This window comes from Engystomops pustulosus, chromosome 2 (genome assembly GCF_040894005.1).
Source record: "Engystomops pustulosus chromosome 2, aEngPut4.maternal, whole genome shotgun sequence".
Lineage (NCBI taxonomy): Eukaryota > Metazoa > Chordata > Amphibia > Anura > Leptodactylidae > Engystomops > Engystomops pustulosus.
The window spans coordinates 188,552,776-188,574,780 of record NC_092412.1 but is presented as its reverse complement, the minus strand read 5'-3'; the positions used below and the strand labels follow the sequence as shown (position 1 = coordinate 188,574,780).

General features: G+C 39.6%; 1 protein-coding gene across 1 annotated transcript in view; it reads left to right on the top strand.

Annotated features, from left to right (window-relative positions):
* Nucleotides 1-22,005, top strand: part of PPM1J (protein phosphatase, Mg2+/Mn2+ dependent 1J) — a 37,327-nt gene that overhangs the window by 8,952 nt on the left and 6,370 nt on the right. The window contains exons 2-6 of the mRNA XM_072137619.1: nucleotides 10,186-10,324; nucleotides 11,235-11,555; nucleotides 16,983-17,095; nucleotides 18,104-18,188; nucleotides 19,766-19,884. Of these exons, the coding sequence (XP_071993720.1) occupies nucleotides 10,186-10,324; nucleotides 11,235-11,555; nucleotides 16,983-17,095; nucleotides 18,104-18,188; nucleotides 19,766-19,884 (777 nt within the window). The remainder of the gene's footprint in view (nucleotides 1-10,185; nucleotides 10,325-11,234; nucleotides 11,556-16,982; nucleotides 17,096-18,103; nucleotides 18,189-19,765; nucleotides 19,885-22,005) is intronic.

Below are 22,005 nucleotides of genomic sequence, written 5' to 3'. Positions count from 1 at the left end.
TATATATACTGAAGGGACTGGCATGCTATATACTGGGGGGGGCAGGCATGCTATATACTATGGGGACTGGCATGCTATATACTATGGGGACTGGCATGCTATATAGTGGGGGCTGGCAGGCTATATACTACAGGGGCTAGCAGCTATATGCTGGGGGGCAGAGGCTGCTTGCTTATATACTTGGGCAGGAGCTGGCAGGAAATATACTGCGGGACAGGAGCTGGCAGGCAATATACTGGCTGGAGGCTGTGGCCAATGCATTTCCCACCTTCGGCTTAAACTCGAGTCAATAGGTTTTCACTTTTTTGTATTAAAATTAAGTACCTCGGCTTATACAGTATATAAATCTCCATGATTGTACCGACCCAAAGAATATAGGAGACATGTCATTTGGTGAACACAGTGAAATCCATAAAAACCAAGCCCAAAAGAAAATGGCACAGATGCATTTTTTTAACAAATTTCACTGCATTTGGAATTTTTTTCCTGCTTTCTTGTACACAGCATGGAATATTAAATACCGTCACTATGAAGTGCAAGAGCTCTTACACACCACTCTACGTTTAAAAATAAAAAAGTTATAGATGGGGGGGAGTAAAAAATGGAAATGCTAAAACAAAAAAGGGAACCTGTCATCCAAAACTGGCCTAATAAACCACTACCAGTCTGTTGTCTAGAATCTTTGCACCTTCCAGATCATGTTTCTTTCATGCCCCAGCATGACTCCATCCCCAAACAAACTTTGAAGTAAAGTGTAAATTGGTGGTAAAAAGTCAAGGAGATGGAGAGTTTAACAGTGAGGTCAAGCTCTCCTCACCTGAGAACACCTCCGCCTGTGACTTAAATCATACATCAGACTTCAGGTGATCTGGTTAGTGATGTCTCCAGGTGCAGGACCATCAATTAAAGTGAAAAAGTTTTCTGAGACAGGAAAAGCTTGAATTCAGTGTTAAACTCTTCGCCGCCTTGACTTTATTCAACTAATTTAAACTCACTTCAATTATGATTTTCTGGATAATGCCACCGCACTGGGCCTTGAAAGAAACATGATGTGGAAGTTGTTCAACTGCCTGACAACATGTCCAAAGTGTTGCAAATCCTAAGGTAGGGAAGTTTAGATCGAATTATAAAATATTTAAGGATGTTCAATTTTTGTTATGTTGGTGAGTGTTTGGTAAAGGTATCCAGTTTACCCACATTTCATGAAATGAGTCTTTGGATAGAAGCCATACAATAATAATTGGAACTATGTTCATTATCTCTGGTGTTGATGGTATAGATTCCAATTCTATGTAATTAAGTTTCTTGTCACTATGAAGACATGTGACAAAATCGTAAGATGGGCAAGTTGAAATATGATCTAGATTCAGTATGTGAGACAGCATATGTGTCAACTATAATTTAGTAAAGTTCCTATGTCAGTATTACATCTCCAACAGAGGTTTGACCTTTGGGGAAATATTTTGGTAAACCTATACGGTGTGAAATACTACCAATAAAATATTTTCTTTAGGTTTCTCGATGACTGACATAGTTTGAGTTTTTGGATGTCTCAAAAATGCAGGTCTTTCTAATCCGTGTTGTTGGTCCCATTTTAGTTAAAATAAGTGTTTACATTAATGTATTAGCAATAAGATTTCTCTATAAACCCTGCTTATTCCCTTAGTTTGAGATACAGGGCCATAATAAATATACTTATGGTTAGTTACTAGCTTTAGAATGCCAACTCAAGCTGTGTAATAGATGTTTGCCTTTGATAGGCACATTGTAGTCATGCTTAAAGAGAACCCGTCATGCAAAATAACCCCCCTAAACTAAATATATTTTCATAAACTGCCATTAGAGAGCAATGCCTCTATCCCTTCATTGTTCCTCTACATGCCTGTAAACCTAAGCAATGAGGTCCTAAAGCTGTATGCAAATGACCTGTGAAATGTCCAATGAAGCATTAGCATATTCAAGCTGTCCACTCTATTCATGAGTGGGAGGCACAGCCACACCCCCAGTGCATGACTGACAGCCTGTGTAATGATGTGAGGCTGTGTAATGATGTACTTCCTGGTGCTGGTGGCCACGCCCCCTGCAGCCTGTGTGTGCATGTGTGTGTGTGTTTAGGAGAGATACAGCAGCTCCAGGCAGCCATGTTATAGCAGAACATGTCAGATTCATGTGTAGCTGATGTCTGTGTCTATCACCTGTATATTAGGAGGATGCAGCATGTCAGCAGATGACATACACACACTAGCCATGCTTTACTATACATTACACACAGACATGAGCAGGGGGAGGAGAGGGGAGGGGTAACAGGGGTGACATCACTGCATCTGATCATGTGACCAGCCTCATTTACATAATAAAGAATAGATGATTTTACAATGATTAATGTATGAAATAACTAGATAAAGGCTGGGATGGGATCCTTGTGAGCTGCTCCAACAGGTAGAGGTGACAGGACAAGTGACACAGACCTGATGACAGGTGTCCTTTAACATCTTGAAATGTATGCAGTGTCATATAAGGGGTTATATCTCCTATATTTTGGATACCTAATGCAATCCAATTTGAGTCATCTAAGTTAAACAATAGTTTTTGAATAGTTTCTATAAGCATGTTCAAGTATTGAAGTGGTGATTTCAATGCTGTTTTAAATGGTGCCATTTTGGTGACAGCAATATAGCACATGAGTGGTTGCATCAGCATTTCAGTTAGCATTTTAGCTTCCATTGCTATCCAATGTTTCATAGTACTATTTTTCCACCAAGATTGACGCTTGGTCATATGTTTTAATGTATGGGTTCCTTAGGCAACCTAGGTTAGGTAACAGGTATAAAGTTTTGCTTATTAAACAAGAAAAATTGAAATATCACATAGTCATAAATATTCCGACCCTTTGCTGTGACACTCATATTTAAATTATATGCTGTCCATTTCCTTCTGATCCTCCTTGAGATGGTCTACTCCTTCATTGGAGTCCAGCTGTGTTTAATCAAACTGATTGGACTTGATTAGGATAGGCACACACCAGTCTTTATAAAACCTCACAGTGCATATTATAGCACATGACAATCATGACTCAGAGACAGAATTGTGGCAAGACACACATCTGGCCAATGTTACAAAAAAATGTCTGCAGCCCTCAAGATTCCTAAGAGCACAGTGGCCTCTGTAATCCTTAAATGGAAGAAGTTTGAGACAACCACAACCCTTCCGCGACCTGGCTATCCAGCCAAACTAAGCAGTTGTGAGAGAAGAGCCTTGGTGTGAGAGGTAAAGAAGTACGCCAAGATCATGGTGGCTGAGATCCAGAGATGCAGGAGTTAGAAAGTTCCACAATGTCAACTATCACTGCAGTCCTCCACCAGTCAGGGCTTTATGGCAGAGTTTGCCGCCGGAAGCCTCTTCTCAGACATATGAAAGCCTGCATACAGTTTGAAAAGAAAACACATAAAGGACCCCCAGACTATGATAAATCAGATTCTCTGGTCGAATGAGATTAATATTGAACATTTTGGTGTTAATTCTAAGCGGTGAGAACCAGTTACTGCTGCTCACCTGCCAAATACTATTTCAACAGTGAAACATGGTGTTGGCAGCATCATGCTATTTCCAGCTTCATGGACAGGACGACTGGTTGCACTTGAAGGAAAGATGAATACGTCGAAGTACAGAGATATCCTGGATGAAAACCTCTCCCAGAGTGCTCTGGATTTCTGACTGGGCTGAAGGTTTACCTTCCAACAATGACCCTAAGTACACAGCTAAAATAACAAAGCAGTGGCTTCAAAACCACTCCGTGACCATTCTTGACTGGATTATCTAGAGCCCAAAACTAAACCCAATTGCACATCTCTGTAGAGACTTGAAAATAGCTGTACCAATGCTCACCATCCAACCTGAGGGAACTGTAGAGGTTCTGCAAGGAAGAATGGCATCTGCAAGGATCTTGGCAATTGGCTGCAATTAAACAAATAGTGAAAAATGTAAAGGGATCTGAATACTTTCCTATGTTAATTTGTTATAGTTTGTTAAGATTAGTTTGTCTAAGGAATAGGTGACAGTTATTTCCAAATAAGGAATTTTTCTGTGTGTGCATTGACAAGGGAATTTACTAGCAAAATTATTGCATGCTCTCTATGATACCCATGTTTAACATAAACAATTTTGAGTTAACTTTATTAAAATTGTGTATTAGATGAATTTTTTTAAATTATGTTTTTAGTCAATAATTATTTTATGTTGTAAGTTTTGGTTTAACAAACTTTCCAAGGGCCAACCATAATTGATGCACATACTTCCTTCCTGCATGGTCTATATAGACAAGGTGTGATTGCTTAGTGCAAAATCAGCTTTTCTAGATTCATTTTAATTTTGAGGAGGTAAACATCCACCTACCTAAAGCAAAACCCAATCACAGAATAGACTTAATTGCATCTTAAATAACTGGTTGCCTAACTGCTGAAGCACAACCAAGTAAATCAGATCTAATAATATGTCTAAGCTGTTACCAGCTATATGGTTACTTGGACTGTTATGTATTAGAATCTACCTTTGAACTGATGATTTTGGCATTTTGTCTTGACATGTACAGTGGCTTTTTTTTTTTTAATATGAGGACTGCAAAACCTGTTTCCTGTTTTCTTGTTTTTTTTTCACATATGCTTACCAATATATACAAAATATATTCTTTTCAGATGTGCAGATAAGAAAAAAAATGGAAAGTGTTCCAGCCGGCACATCTTACCGCCCCGCCCCCACCCCCCCAACAATACCGCCGCCCATCACATTTACCCGCCGGCAGCCGGCACCTGTACCAGCGCGCAGGCTGACACTTCTCCCAGCGGCCCGCCTATCAAATCCAAACACCCAGGACAGGTACCAACCCGCGGGCGGATACTTCCCCCAGCGACACGCCCATCCATTCAACACGCGCGCGGCCGGCACATGTACCTGCGCGCCGGCCGACACTTCCCCCCCTGCGGCCCCCCTATCACATCTGACCGCCCGGCACAGGTACCAGTCCCTGCCACAGCCCAATGTCCCCGCTGGTCGTCGCCGCCCCCCCCCCCACGCACGCTGTATGTATTATATGGTATATGGGGGCACGCTGTATGTATTATATGGTATATGGCGGCACGCTGTATGTATTATATGGTATATGGCGGCACGCTGTATGTATTATATGGTATATGGCGGCACGCTGTATGTATTATATGGTATGTGGTGGCACGCTGTATTGATTTTATATTATATGGCGGATTGTTGTATGTATATGTCCTTTGTAGTAGCTCGCTGTGTTTATTCTATAGTACACGGTGGGATGCTCTATGTATTTTGCATTGCTTTTCACATTAAACCAATATGATTGGATCTGGTCCTGACACTCCTTGATATATTACATATATGGAGTCGGGGGGGGGGGGGGCGTCTTTTTGTAGCTCGCCTCAAGCAGCAGAAAGGCTAGGTGCACCCCTGCCGGCAGGTTTCCAACAGTGGGATTTATAGTCCGTTGTATGTGCAGTGTTAGATGCTTCCTATGCTGTGTGTGCTCTATGTGAATAGACTGCACCAGTCTCACGTATGTTTAAAGGAAACCTACCACTTGGAAATGGTCGTTCTGACCCACACTAACCTGCACATAAGTGGAGCTGGTGCAGACACATATTTTGGTTTAACATATAATCCATCCGTTTGGTTATAACTATAAATTCCTATCTTTGCTAATAACCCATTTGGCGCTCCTTTGTACGTCACAACGCTTGAGAATTAGCATAATAGGGGAGGCATGCAGAGTGCCGTCCCCGCCTCCCCCACCCTGCCTTCCTTGCTTCTGACATCACCGAGCCGGCTCACTATCGACAAAATCTTGTGCTATCACGAGACTTCGGCAATAGTTTGCGCAGCCACCATGTGAGCCGGCAATGCGCATGTCCTAATGCTCCTGTGGGCTCGGTGGCATGTGTAGGTTAGTGAGGGTCAGAACGACCATTTGCAAGTGGTAGGTTTCCTTTAACATCTGCTCAATTTCTGCCTTTTTGCGATGTTTTTCCACAGGAAATCCTCAGATACCTCAAACATAAAATTGAGCAAAAACTTTCCCCTGTAGTAGCAATGGACCCACATACACCACCTCCTATGGGGTGTAGTTTTGTGACTAAATTTGCTTTCTGTGGTGTATTGTTTCCGCCATTGCGTGACTTTGCACAAGAAGCTACATAAGACTAATGATAAATTTCCCCCTATATCTTTTAAAGATAATAGGATGGGCAAAAACACAAGGTCGCAGTCCCGGAGAGCTGTGTAACCATACCATTGTGTAGCAGCAGGACTGTGAAAAATGCATTTGTATTCCAGGATTGTAGCTGGAATTGCTTCACTACTGTGCACTCCTGTGTGAGATCTCTTTACTGAACTACTCCACAGCAGCTTCCCACTGAGGAAGAGCCATTGCAGGATTATGATAAAATATTACAGCAGAGGAGCGACTGGATAGCAGTATGAATGGAGAGATCAAAGAGTGCAACAATTTGAGAAGACTTCTCCAATGCTTAAAGTTTGGCTACAATTCTGGAATATAAATGTAGGATATACTAACATTGTAAACAATGCTTTGAAGCATTGTTTTATTCAGAAATGAACAGAGCAGTTAATAATAGTGAACTTTGCAGTATACTTCATTAATTAAAACAACTTCTGTGTCCCTTTTTTCTGCTTCTTCTGTGAAATGCAGAAAGTTGATTTTTACAAACTGCCGAAATAAGGAAGAAGGGCAAAAAAAAGCCAATGGAATGTCTTATTTAAGTACATTACAAAGTTTACTTTATTATATGAACTATTTCCTGCATGTTTGCAATTTTGTTAAAAGTTTATTTGCAGCTTTAAATATTACAAATATTGAACTCACATGGCCATTTTATGAATCTCAAGCAGCTCATATACTTACAATAGATTTTAGCCCCTTCCCCACATATTTGCAGCCACTATTTTAAGAATCGTTAGATAAGAATAGGCTCCTGCCAGACTCCTAAGAAAATATCCCATCTTCTGTGGGAACTAAGAATCGGAAAACATATGGTCTCTGACTGCATTTTCTACTTATATAATTATTAACCCCTTAACGACAATGCCTGAAAAGGCTTTAATGCCAGCTGAATTTGTACCCCACGGCCAGTTACTCTGCCATTATCCTGCACTAGTCAGGAGTGCAGCATTGGAGCTTAGGGCAACTACGTTACTCACCTTTCCCCTCTCCCCCAAAGTAGTTGCAGTCTCCTTTTTTTCACTGTGCGGTGGCTGTGGGCACCAACTCGGTAGGTGGCAAACATGATGATATCATCAAAATTTTGTTACTATTATTATTACTTCCTTAGTACATTTATAGACATTTTTTTAAAAAATTAGCTTTTTTTGGAGTGAGGTTATATATAATCTTGCACCAAAGGGGGTGACTAAGGCAATGGTTTTTAAGAAAGGAAGGAGGGGAAAAAAAAGAATTAAAAAAAATATATATTTTATTTAGAAATATTAATGTTTATTTCAAAATATTTATTAATAATTTATGGCTGTGTGTTTTGGAATTTATATTTGGCTGTTGGCAGCTGTGCAGGGTTCACTCCGGCTTCTTGTTACTGTGTGAGGCAGGGCTATGGAGTCGTGGAGTCAGTGACAATTTTGGTGGAGTCGGAATCTTAATAAAATAGACCAACGCTGACTCCACAAACATAACGTGGCTCATTTACTAAGGGTCGCACTGCTCATTTTCGTCGGACTGTGCACCTTATCCGGGGATTGCATAGCTTGCACAGGTATTTACCAAGTGTCTGCGCTGGTATTTTGGTGCATGCGATTGTTTTTTGACACTGCTGGCTTCCTTGCGACACAATTTAGGGGGCACGCTGAATGATCCAACCGATTCGGACTGCAAGCCCAAGCACTTACACGCACCACTAAAAAGATGGTGAACTCTGTCAGACCTGAGCAAGGAAGCAACACATCCCTGATAGAGTGCACGATCTTAGTGAGTCACGGCACAGTGCATTGGAGATGGACAATGGACTCCCGGGATGGGGTAAGTAAATGTGCCCCAATAAATTATGAAATTTCCTTTAAATATCTGTTCTATTCCTGATATAAGGAGGTAGGCCAGAGGCAAACAACATGTATTGGTTCAAGGGCAATATTGTTCATACTGCTCAACTTTAAGGGGCAGCCTCAGAAACCAGCAGCTTAGATGCACCAAATGCCACCACAGAAATTATACACTAATGACACAGTAAAGAAATAAATACCACCCCGGAAACCAAATACTGCATTCAGAGCAGACAATAATAGTGCAGACCCCAGAACAGATAAGAATAGTACTGGAGACCAGATGGCAAAAAAATAAATAAATACTCTCCTTTCCTGGCTCTTCTGCTCCCTGGACTACACTGCAGCTTCTTTTCTTCTTCCATGTGCAGCTCTTCCCAGTTTCCTGAGCTGGTTGTATGTATGGGCATCAGCCCCGGAGCAGTGCTGTGCCAGGAGCAAGAGAGGACTCAGGAGCAATAAAGTACAGCTGACAAGTATATACCACTCCTGGGTCCTATCCTACTCCTGGCGCCATTCTTCTGAATGTCCTTAACCTGATTCATAGAAACATTGTCAGGAGTCAGGACAAGGTGTAAAGTGGAAGGAGAGGACCCAGGAGCAGTGAGAACTTCTCAGTTGCACTCACTGCTACCCAGCCTCCCGGTTATAGAAGTACTCATTGGACGCTGACTGTCAGCAGGGTGCGGAGCACAACTCACGGTTCGATAGGCCTCATGTGGCCTGTTGGCGCAGGTTTTGCACCCCTCTTCTAGGATTTTAGTTAAAATGAATGTGTGTTGCATTTTATGTACATGCTCAGTAGTGAAACTCATTTGCTACAGATCAGAGGAATAAGGCATTGAAGAGGAATGCCTGCATTTATCTCAGCACTGCTAGAGTGACCAGGATAACAGGACTGTGGAGTTGGAGTAGGTGGCCATTTTGGTGGAGCTGGAGTTGAAGTTAGGGAAATTGAGGAGTCAGAGTCAGAAGTTTGGCTTACCAACTCCACAGCCCTGGTGTTGGGGCACTCTGACTTTTGGCTACTGTAGGGGCATAATGGCCATAGAGGTTTAACAGGTTATTTAACAATGTTCAGCTTCGTGGGTACCCTCAAATGGCTGATTGTAATGGTAATGCTGTATAAATATAACTACTAAACAGCTGGAGTAGATACATTTATATAGTGTTAACATGATATTTGGCTCTTTGAGAGAAACCACAACTCTGATGTTTTGTCATTATTAGTAAAGGAATTCTAAAATTAAAACCAATCATGATAAACCTGGGATCCAGTCACTATGACTGCTTATCTTTCTAGATTTTTGTCCATGGCCTCCTTGCTTCTAAAATCAATTATGCTAATGAGTCTGAAGTGCTGAAAGTCCTTGCTGCAGTGAGATTACATCAGGCAGTGAACTGCAGAGGGGGTAGATGAAACAGTGTAACAGCTTGTGAAACAGTGGGGCTCCTGTAAAACCCCTATTGCCATTCAGGCTAATTTGTATAACTTTAAAAGTTGATTTTAGAAGAAAGAAGGCCATAGATAATAACAATAAGATTGCCAAGGCACGATGCCTAGATCCATTAGTAAGTGTCCCTGGTTTATCATACTGTATTTTTTCAAATCATGGTATTATATTAAATTTTAACAAAGATAATACAAAGTTGCAATATAAAGAGAAATACAGGTTAAACATTTGAGTTTCACCTTGTAAATTTTCTTTAATGTATGTATTTATTTATTCATATATTTTTAAATAACTATACATTTTAAGATGCTTTACATTTGGTAAAGGTTTATATTCACAGTGGAAACACAAGTACAATAGACACAAAACTAAATTGCTTATAATCTTTGAGAGGTGCTGAGGTGCAGCCAGTCGATAACTATCAGACACTATCTGAGAAATAAGGGGGTTCTCTGAATAATCATATAAGGACATTTAGATGTTATACCTAAAGGCCACTGTAAAGAACTATATATATGGGCACTGTATTGACACATTATTTTCGCAATGTGTAAAACAGTATGAAAAGGTTTGTCTATAATAAGTCAATATCACAAATGTCCTTTAGCCAAACTGTCCTTGAACCTCATTTGTATTTGTATTGCAGAGTGATAAATGCTGGAAAAAGTCATCACAATGAAGACCAAGCATGTTGTGAATTTCTGGTTGTGGAAGATAGTGATTTGAAACATAATAGTTTGCAGAGTGACCAGAATTTAAACACTGATTTACAAATACTTTGCAAGGTAAGTGTTACTGGGAATTAACAGTGATAAAAGTAATTAAAGGGGTATTCCCATGAAGATTCTTAAATATACTCAGGAATATAGTCAGATTCTTCTCATGAATAGCTTTTCTTGTCTGCACACTGCAGTACTCTCTGCCTCCTGCCCCTCCCCCTTGCATTATAAGACTAGCTCAGACACAGGCACTTCCTGTCGGCAAGGAGCAGTGTGCAGAGACTTACTCAACAAGCTACAGACAAGATAAGGTCTTTATAGTAGTGATGGAAATCTTCTTAGTGAGCTGGCTCATTAGGCTCCTCTCACTAAGAAGAGCCGGCTCTTCTAGCTACTGAAGGGCTCCCTAATAAATATATAATAGGGAGCCGCAGGCCAGTCAGTCACAGGACACCACACCACTTTTAACCCGATTGTAATGGGTTAAAGGGGGCGTAGTGAGCCGGCTCCCGTGCTTCACGAACGACCCATCACTACTTTATAGTAGAGCTGACTCTACTATGTATCAGATACTAGAAGAATGTTCAGAATCTAAATGAAAGTGTAGATAAACCTGTACCCTGATAATCTAAGCACATTGTCAGCACATTGACAGCATCTCATAGCACATAAGAATCATGAAGTGTCTGCTTAGAGAGTCCACGCCTACACACTTTTGTACCTTTTGGGGTATATTTATGAAAAGTGACCTAAGGTTCGACAGTCTTATTCTGCACCATAATGCACCTTTATAAGTGTTTAATGCTGGATGATAAATCTGTCCTAGTATAAGACAGTGTAGTCGTTACACTTTAAGTCATAATTATGCAACATTTAGCCCAGTTAAACTAGTGGATTAGAGTTTTCAAACTTCAAACATTTCAATAGTATTGTTTATGTAGAATGTAGTAAGTCATCTGCTCTCCCATTTCTTTAGGTGAATGATAAATTCAGTTTCTATTACTGGGGACTCTTTGATGGCCATGCTGGATATGGTTGTGCATTAACTGCATCAAAACTCCTTCAACTTCAAATTTGTGATCAGCTTAGAGAGCTTGTACATATTCTACAGCAGACTACAGCCGCGCCTCTGTGTCTAGAACCTGACACTAGGAATAGGAATGAAAATGTTTCAGGCATGTCGACTCCTGAGATAACTAATCCTCCTGCAGAGACAACAATGCGTTTCCATCTAGAAAAACAAGTGTTTCCTGAGAGTCTTGTCATTGGTGCACTGGAAAATGCTTTCAAACAAATGGTAAGTAGATAAAAACATTGATGCATACTGTAGGGCCAGAGTGATATTTATAACCCTAAACTTCATTTACAGCCAGCCCAAAAAAAAAAAGTTTCAGACAACTATGGATCTTACAGACCAAGGGATATTCTCAATATTGGTCACAGGCCTGTCACATTAGGGATTGTCCTGCACACTATATACAAGCTAAAACTTCTTAAATGGGTATTACAAGTATTTTAACAAGTTGCGTGCCAAATGGTTACACTTTTCTGTGCTGCAGGTTCAGCTTCCTATTAACTCATCATAAAACACATGGCCACTCACTGGTCTTTGCAATAGCAGGACCATGAATGGCAGTTGACCATTGAGCCCTGTGACTGGCTGAATGGTGATGTGAACGACGGAAGTGTACAAACTTTGAGTCTTCCATCACTTCCAGAGTAAGGACCCTACAGTGTGGGAACAAGGGGTTTTAGCAAGTGAATAGGGTTTTTCATGTTTATAGAGCCATATGCTTATAATACCCAATTAAACTTTACTTATCTCCAAACTATGCAACCCTATGTTAGCCTCTATCACACAACAAATGTGGGTTTTCCACCAGACTTGACCACTGTGACTCCTGTTGACAAAACACTTACACGTCAGATACTGATGGCTTTAATTATCATGGAAATTATCTTTTCTAAATAAATCTTTTGCCTTCTAATGATGGGCGCTATAAACCCTTTATGGAGAGGGACTAATAAACATGTTAGGAATATGTACATCGATCAATATATAAGAATAAATATCCCCATACTGTGATAACTTGAGCTGAATAAAATTCAAAATCTTTCAAGCAGTTTCAACATTTTGTTACCCTTAAAAACTTAAATTAAATTAAATAGTGATAAAAAGGTAGTCCAGTTTACAAAATCTTATCAATGAAAAGGCCAGCTTTAAGCCGTGTACACTTTTTTTAAGTTTAAAAAGTTATAGTTGTCAGAATACAGCAAATTTTTCAAAAAGGCATTTAAACACACCAAAAACTAAATAAATTTGGTATCCCCAAAGAATAAAGGAGATGGAGTGAAAAGCACGAAAGGCACTACTAATGATTTTTTTTCCTCTTCTACACCATTTAGGTTTTTAACAGCTTTTCAATATCAATTGGTGCCACTAGAAAGTACCATTTTTACTGCAGATAATATGTCCTGATACGTCTTTGTAAAACTAAAAAATAAAAAGTTATGGCTTTACGGAAAATGGGGATGCTCAGGAAATTTTGTACTTTGCTGTATATATGTAATACACTCACTGGCCACTTTATTAGGTACACCATGCTAGTAACGGGTTGATCCCCCTTTTGCCTTCAGAACTGCCTCAATTCTTCGTGGCATAGATTCAGCAAGGTGCTGGAAGCATTCCTCAGAGATTTTGGTCCATATTGACATGATGGCATCACAACGAACAGTTGGACAGGTGTACCTAATAAAGTGACCGGTGAGTGTAGATGTTCATTCCACAATCTACACATAAAACATAATTTTCCATCTGGTATGCTAATGAAATTCAGTATGTATGTATCCATAATGTTTAATATATGTTCATTCCAGTTTATTCCTCATTTAGAGCATCCCGGAGATTTAGTACATGGGTGAATATGTGTAAAATATGTTTAGGGTGTTCAAACTTTATTAAACATCTTGTTACGTCAACGAGTAATAAAGGGCACCTCAGGATTATGGGCTTAGGTTCAGGAAGGGAGATGCTGGACCGCCCTCTGACCTCCAGAGTGATTTTAGCTGCCACCACTCATCATATATGTAAGGCTGAGGAGAAACCTTGGATAGATTATGCCCACTCTCTGCACACATTTGCTAATAAATCAATTTAGTTAATGTCTCTCCTCAGTTATGGAATCATTAGAACACAAAAAGGCTCTTATTAATTTGAAGTTTTAATATCAAAAAGGACAGTGCTTACAAACAAAAGGGGTTATCATACAAAAAGGGAAACAATTAAATAGACATTCATACAATGACAAAATAACAGTTTGATAAGATAAAAGGGATAAAACCAGAACTTAATACATTATGTTATGTGAAGAAGATGTAAGTGATCTATCTATCCACTGGAGATCCCCAAAGAATGACCAAATTCCTATTTGCAAAGTTCTACCCAAGTATGATTTTAACATTCCCTATAGCCCCCTTTCTGTGATGACATGATGATGGCTAGGCTATCTATCTTTATATTATGATGTCTTGCCATGCGAGCATCCAAAAAATTGGTCTTACTTCCATCTTTTCCCTCTTCATGTCACACATGCATACATACTAATCATGAAGATGTCAGAACTAATATTTTGGGAGTTATTAAATTGCTTTTGGTTGCTGAAGGTTTATTTGTTTGACAAAGTAACAGCAGAGATGTGGCTGGAGTTATTAGGGAAAGGTATGTGGCCGAAAATATGATATGAAATATATAATGCCACATATTTATTTTATGTGTATAGCAAAAGGGTTTTTTATAGCTGCGACCTGAGAAATACAGGCCACTTCTTTTTGCCAACTTCATTAATGGATATAGAGTTAATGTCACCCACACATCATTAAATTCACAATAGATTAGATTAGAAAAATTCCGGAGGAATTCCGGGGGGGGGGCCCTTTGTCTACCACTCCTAATGTCAACATATTCCTAATTTTGCTCTAAGGTGGGGAATTTATTAATACTGGCATTTTAATTCCCCCCGGTGTCCTGTATCTACTAATCGGCTCGAGCATCCCCAACGTTTATTGATTTTTATCATTCCTTATGTCCATATCCCAGATAATTAAAGGAATCTAGCACCAGCTCAACACCAATAACTTGCAGGCATCTGAAAAAGTTCTATAATTTTATATGTTATAATTTTTATGTTAGGATACATTTACATGGGACTACACAATGCCCTTGACATTTAGGAAATTGGTTTGTTTTGTGTGTGAATGAGACTGCACACTGTGACCCAAGGGCTCACAGAACCCTAGACTCATCCCAGAATTAAATGGTAGTAGACTTTGCCTCCAGTGATGAAAGTCTACAGTAACTTTCAAACTGTATGTCTGAGTTATGGTTTGTGGTGTATATTACAGTCTCAATGAGACCTGGCATCTCTCATTAAGCACTAGGTTAAAAATATGGTGTAAAAAGTAGTACACTGTCTCATTTCTTGTCAGCTAGTAGTCTTGGAGTAATAATAAGACAATGACAGAGACAATAACATGAGTAAAAAGCAGTTTTGAGCCGATAATAAAGAGTCTCACAGCTAAAAATGTATCAGAGCCCCAATCAAATCATGAGAAGTAAAAACGGTCTAGGAAGACAGAAAAGTATTGTAGAGGAACTGATCTGGCAAAGATAACCGGAAAAATGGTTTCCATGACCTCCATAATTTTGAATGGAAGAAATATGGAGCAACAAGGAGTTGGCTGTCCCACCAATCAGAGTTATTATAGAAGAATAGGGTCAACCATCACTGCAAATCTCCATCAATCTTGTCTTTATGGCAGTTTTACCAGGGAAAAATCCTTTACTTAATAATAGACACATGAATGCCCACCTGGAATTTGTAAAGAAAGCATCTAAAGGAATGTGATAAACAAGATTCTCTGGTCAGATGAAACAAAGATTAAACATTTTGGCCTCAACTCCAAGCATCATTTCCGGAAGAAATCAGGCATTCCTCAGTACCACAGCTACAGATTAAAGTACAGAGTTATTGTTAATGAAAACCTAAGCCCCAGTGGTTTGGACCTCACACTGGACAATAGCTATAGCACACAACGAAGACACGACAGCAGTGGCTTAACCTATTAACTACATTTTTTGGTCTTAATTTTTCAAGATAAAAAGCATTATCAAATTTGAAGACTTATTATCCGCCTACAGGTCTTACCTCTGCAATGTTTGTTGACCAATACATCTAAAGAGTTAACCGTAAGCTCAACACTCCTACCTTGCCAACTCATGGACTGTTTTTTACCTCCTAAAAGGGGTTTGGGCTTAATAACAAGGATGTGAATAAGCAGCAGAGTGGAACTAAGGAGTTAGAGAAAATCTACAATCAAAATCAAGCATGATAAACCAGGACACTTACCGTATATACTCGAGTATAAGCCAAGTTTTTCAGCACAAAAAATGTGCACAAAAATGTAAACAAACAGTGTACTCACCTCCCGACGCCCTCCCCCACCGGCAGATTGGCACACACTGTGATGTCAGAGAGCGGCCGAAGATAGAAGAGGACCTGCCGGGGGGGGGGGGGGGGTGCGTCGATAGGTGAGCATGTGGTTTGTTTTTTACCTACACGAACTATATTGGGGGCGGACAGGCTATACACTACAGGGGGCAGGCAGGCTATATATTGGGGAGGCTGTGGCCAATGCATTTCCCACCCTCGGCTAATACTCAAGGCAATAGGTTTTTTTTCCATTTTTTGTGTTAAAATTAGGGGTCTCGGCTTATACTCGGGTGGGCTTATACTTGAGTATATACTCATAGATCTAGGAACTATGAATGTGGTAATCTTCTAAAATCAACTTTTAAACTAATGCTAATGAACCACAATTGCTTTGAGAGGCATTACCAGAGCCCCTCCATGCTGTTGCTTCACAGGCTGTTACAATGTGCAGGAAACATTTTCCCCTTACCACTGTGCTTTGAAACTTACTTTGCTGCCATTAGGCAGAGGGAGTGGGAAATTGCTGAGGGGTGTGAGGGAGACAGCGTCAAAGCCTGTACAGCTACAGCACGGAGGGGTCTAGTAATGTTCCCCAGAGCAGTTCTGATGTATTAACATAATTATAAAGTTGATTTTAGAAGGAAGGAAGCCATGAGAAACAAATATAAAAAGATTACCACAGTCACAGAGCCCGGATCTCTGAGTAGTTGTCCCTGGTTTATCATGCATGACTTTGATGATAAGTTTCCTTTCATGACAATTCTGTGAATGGTGCAGCCAGACTCCTGGCAATAACCCAACTGAACATCTTTGGTGAGACTTTTGCTGTCCACCGCTGGTCCCCATCCAACCTGATTTGAAGCATCTTCAGAGAACAGTGCAAGAAGATCTAGGTTTACAAACATTGTATCAACATGCCCAAGAAGGCTACCAAAGGTGCTTGGTCTGAGTACTGAGTAAAGGGTCTGAATAATTATGTCTATGCAATATTTTTGTTTTTACCTTTCAGTAAGTTACCAGCAGTAGAGAATGTTACCATTATGTTTTCACCATGTCAGAATGATGTGGGAAATTGGATTTTTTTTCTATTTTAGCACAAAGTCACAAAACAATAAAATGTTAAATAAAGAAAGTTACTTTCTAGATGTATTATACATGAAAGTATGAACTTTGCATTTTAATCAATAATTTCATTGTGGTTTACAGCCAACATCATTTTCTTCACTTTGTTACAGGATAAGCGGATTGAAAGGGAGAGAACAACACACAGCATAGATGGCGGCTGCTGTGCTCTTGTTACGGTCTACTTGATGGGAAAGCTATATGTAGCCAATGCTGGTGATAGCAGGTACAACTATCATAAACAGCAAGGTTACCACTTCTTACAGAATGTCCCGATCTCAGCAAAAATTTTCTGAACACATGGTTTGGTACTATTGAGCAACTGGGAAGCATATGATGCACATTATAAAACACAGTCAGTTTTCATGAATGGCAGATGCTCTGATTTCTAATGCTATTACAAAGGTTAATGTAAATCAGAGAAATGCAACCTCTATTGAGGTTATAGTCCATCTACAACCTTATATTGAAAAGATGTCTTAAAGGAAATCTGACATCAAATTCAACCATCATATACCAGGGACACTTACTCATAGATCCAAACTTTGTGACTGTGATTATCTTCTTATATTGGTTATCCATGGCCTCCTTCCTTTTAAATCAATATTTTAAATTATGCTAATAATTCAAAGGTGCTTGGGGAGGGAAATTATTGAAGACCCTCCATACTGTGGCTTCACAGTCTGTTACACTGTGCACAACTTCCACCATTATGTGCTGAAACTTTCTCTGCTGCTGTGAGATTATAGCAGGCAGAAGGAAGGAAGGGGGAAGTGCTGAGGGAGCAGAGGGGAGACAATGTAACAGCCTGTTAAGCTACGGCACGGATGAAATCTGGTAATGCTCTCATTAGCATTAACAGATGTGATTACCATGTTCTCATCTATTTAAAAAAAAATCTTTATTTTTGCATAATTAGATATAAATGGAACCAAATTTATATTTTATTTAGAAAACAAAAAAAAAACATTTATACATTATATTGACAGGAACAAAATGCACCTTAAGGTTATTGAAAACATAATTTACATACCACATATAATAAACAGCTGTGTATATAGGATCATGAAATCCTTACTATAGCACATGTTATAACAAGTAGGTGGACATTTACTTGAAGATGTAGTGTAGAATACATCATGAAAACAATAAAATATATATATATGAGTAATAGAAATTAACTTGTAGAAAGTATGTTCCTATTTTGTGAGTATATATTGCCATGTATTTTCAGGGCCATCATCATCCGAGAGGGGAAAACCATTGAGATGTCACATGAGTTTACTCCGGAAACAGAGAGGCAGAGACTGCAGTTGCTAGTAAGAACACAATGCTCTCATTTACTTACCATTCCCTATACCTCATCACTATCTCGGTCCTGCCCATGTATGAATATTTCCTATGTGTGCACATTTTTTGTTTCTCACAATTTCTGCTGTATTTATGATCCGAATGCTGAGGACATTTCCCAGAATAATATTGCAAGATGTTCTTTTTACTGTTACTAACACTGCTCCTGCATTTCTGAAACAGAAAACCACAACATCCCTGACAAGTCAGAAGCCAAAAATAGTCATATACGTATATAGCATGTTACTGTGAGTCAGGTTTGGGAACTTGTGACTTTTACAATGTTATGATGGTAAAATACCTAGAATGCCCTTTTAGACCATGTTCACTTGTATTTTGTTGAATATTTTACCACTCTGCAATGTCAAGAGCCTCTATTTACACATACTACTGTTATATGAGGGTTTTATAACATATTGAAAGAGCTTTTTCAGAACAATAGAGAAGTGGAGGTATTACCGTTAGCAACCAACAAGTCAAAGTCAAGGCATTAACAGAATCTATTGTTATAGAAAACTGCACTAAGTTGGATAAATATCTTTTGTCATCCCTGACACATTTTAAATCCCAATTTAACTTAAAAACCTAGTAAAATAAATCTATTCTGGGGAAAAAACAAACACAGAACAAATAAAAACTAATAGCATTTCCATTAATAGGATACGAGGGATCAGTGGCATACCTACCGTGGTAGCAGCCATAGCAGCTAGTAAAGGGCCCGAAGTTTCAAGGGGCCGGGTCAGTCAACCGAACATACTGCAAAGAATTAACGAGGAGCAGCAACTCTTCCACACCACAACAAGCTGAGCTGTTGTCAGCTCAGAGAAGAAATACTGGGGGAGAGCAGTTCTCTACTTCCTCCATGAGTTAAACTGCTTTTGGGCTGCTTTCTTACCTGTAACCTTCTGCCCCTGTAATGAGAAGGTGACAACATACATTGAAGATGAAGCTGAACTGATCACTTTCCCAAAGCAGTTTTTAAGATTAAATCTGAGCTTTGATTGGTTGTCATGAGCAACTAGAACAGTTTTGGTTTCAGACACTTTTGATAAATGAGGTCCAATGTCTTCACATAGGTAGATAATAGTGTAAAACCAAGATAATAAAGTAATACAAAAGATTGTAATGTTGTAATGTAACCAACATTAATTCTTATTTTTGACAAGGAAACTGCTCTTATGCATATAATAAATTAAAATCTTAAGAGAGGGACAGACAACGTTTTTACTCACTTTATTTTTTGTGACCATAAAATATATATATATTTTTTAGTAAACCATTTATGGTTTTGTTTTAGATGCCAGGATATAGATTGATTGCTTTCCACAAAGACAGGCAGGAATAAGAGCTACTACAATGTGGCTCAGGCAGTTGGCTCACAGGAATATAAGGGGACATGTTCTGGACTTTGAAACAATGGCTAGCACACGTCCGAAAGAGCCTTTGTAGGATCAGCCACCTGATCTTCGGTATAATTAAAAATGTAACTATTTTGTTGGAAAAAGTAATTCAAATCTCACACATTGTAAATCGAATTATCTTTCAGGCCTCTATAAATCCAGAACTGTTGGGTAATGAATTTACTTGCCTTGAGTTCCCACGGAGGATTCAGCAGAAGGAACTTAAGAAAAGAATGTTATATCGTGACCACACCATGACCGGCTGGTAATACAACCTGCGTTTCATAATAGCAAAACATGGAAAAAGAACTTAAACATAATGTGTAATGGAAATACAAAACTCTACCCAGTTTTATCCCAAACTTAGATATCACATACCAAGGGTGTAACCAGTATCTATAAGGCCCAATAGGAAAACTTGTAATGGCCCTCCTACTATAAAATTACTTTTTCAGTTGCACATTTTAAAAAACTTACATAATGCACACAGTGAAAAATAATACACACTGTTATGTCACAGTGCAGGAATAATCTAATCTGTAATGTAACATTACCATCACCAGAAATCCCATCACAGGGATAAGATACTTTACATCATGGCATCACATTTAAGAAATATTGCCAAAAGTAATACTGCAGTGGTTGGATAATTGATGCACACAGCTCCATAACAAAAGGTAATAGAGCCAAGTTAAATTTATGACTTGTGCATTAGAAACCAAAATTCACAGTTTAAAGAGAACCCGTCAGGCAAAATAACCCCCTAAACTAAATATATTTTCATAAACTGCCATTAGAGAGCATTGCCTCTATCCCTTCATTGTCCCTCTACATGCCTGTAAACCTAAGCAATGAGGTCCTAAAGCTGTATGCAAACGACCTGTGAGATGTCCAATGAGTCATTATCATATTCAAGCTATCCAGCTTATCCATGAGTGGGAGGCACAGCCACAGCCCCAGTGTTTGACTGTCAGCCTGCATAATGGTGTAATGGCTCCTCCATGTGCTTCCTGGTGCTGGGCCCCCCTGCAGCCTGTGTGTGTGTATGGGAGAGATACAACAGATCCAGGCAGCCATGTTATAGCAGAACATGTCAGGTACTTGTGTAGCTGATGTCTGTGTCTCACACATGTGTATTAGGAGGATGCAGCATGTCAGCAGATGCAGCACACACACTACCTATGCTTTACTATACAATACACACAGATATGAGCAGGGGGAGGAGAAGGGAGGGTTAACAGGAGTGACATCACTGCCTCTGACCATGTGACCAGACTCATTTACATAAGAAAAGATGATTTTATAATGATTAATGTATGAATTGACTAGATAAAGGCTGGGGTAGAATCCTTGTGAGCTGCTCCAACAGGTAGTAATGACAGGAATGGTGACAGAGACCTGATGACAGGTGTCCTTTAAGAGCATATGATTGATTCTTAAATTATTTATTGTGCATCTAATAAGATATAAAATGGTTTGAAAGTTCCAGGGGAGAAGTGCTGAAGATGTTAGGTGATGGCAACAATGTAGCATTAAAGCCACAGGCTGTAAGAGGCTGCATGCATGATTGGGCAGATAAATGTTAGGTCCACTTTTCAGTTTCTGGTACACAGGTCCACTGTCTCCAATTATCCCCGGGATGCTGGTACTGAGAGGCTGCTCCTGTATAAACCCAGCACAACCATAAACAGTAACAAATGTCAATGCAGCACTGGGGACCAGGGTTCAAGTCCCAGGGTTAACATCTGCAAAGAGTTTGTATGTTCTCTCCATGTTTGCGTGGGTTTCCTCTAGGTCAGTGATGGCAAACCTTTTGGAGACTGAGTTCCCAAACTACAACCAATATCCATTTATACGTCGCAAAGTGCCAACATGACAATTTAAATAGTAACTTATTGATCCCTGCTGTATCACAGGTTTCAATTGTATCGCGTCCTGAGTTCACCAATACATTAGAAAGATGATGGGAAAATTTGGATTGTAGCTTCCCTCCTGGGTCCCCTGAAGAGGAAGAATCAGGGGACCCAGAGCAGGAGCTCCAACGTTAATCCATCTCTATCCACACCTTCCCGCTCCTCCTGTTTAAAAGGATGTTGCCTTAAAATGGCGCTGAGCAAGGCATGTGGTCTTGGACCACAGGAGGAAGCTACGAGTCCTGTCTGGCAAACTCTATGTTGGTGTGAAGGCCTGAGTGCCCACAGAAAGGGCTTTGAGTGCCACCTCTGGCACCCGTGCCATAGGTTTGCCACCACTGCTCTAGGTTTCCACCCACACTCCAAAACATACTGTTAGGTTGATTAGTTTGTGAGCCCTAGCGGAGACAGATTTGGCATGTGTAGCGTTATATAAAGGAATATTATAATATAGAAGTGCAATTTTCACCTGT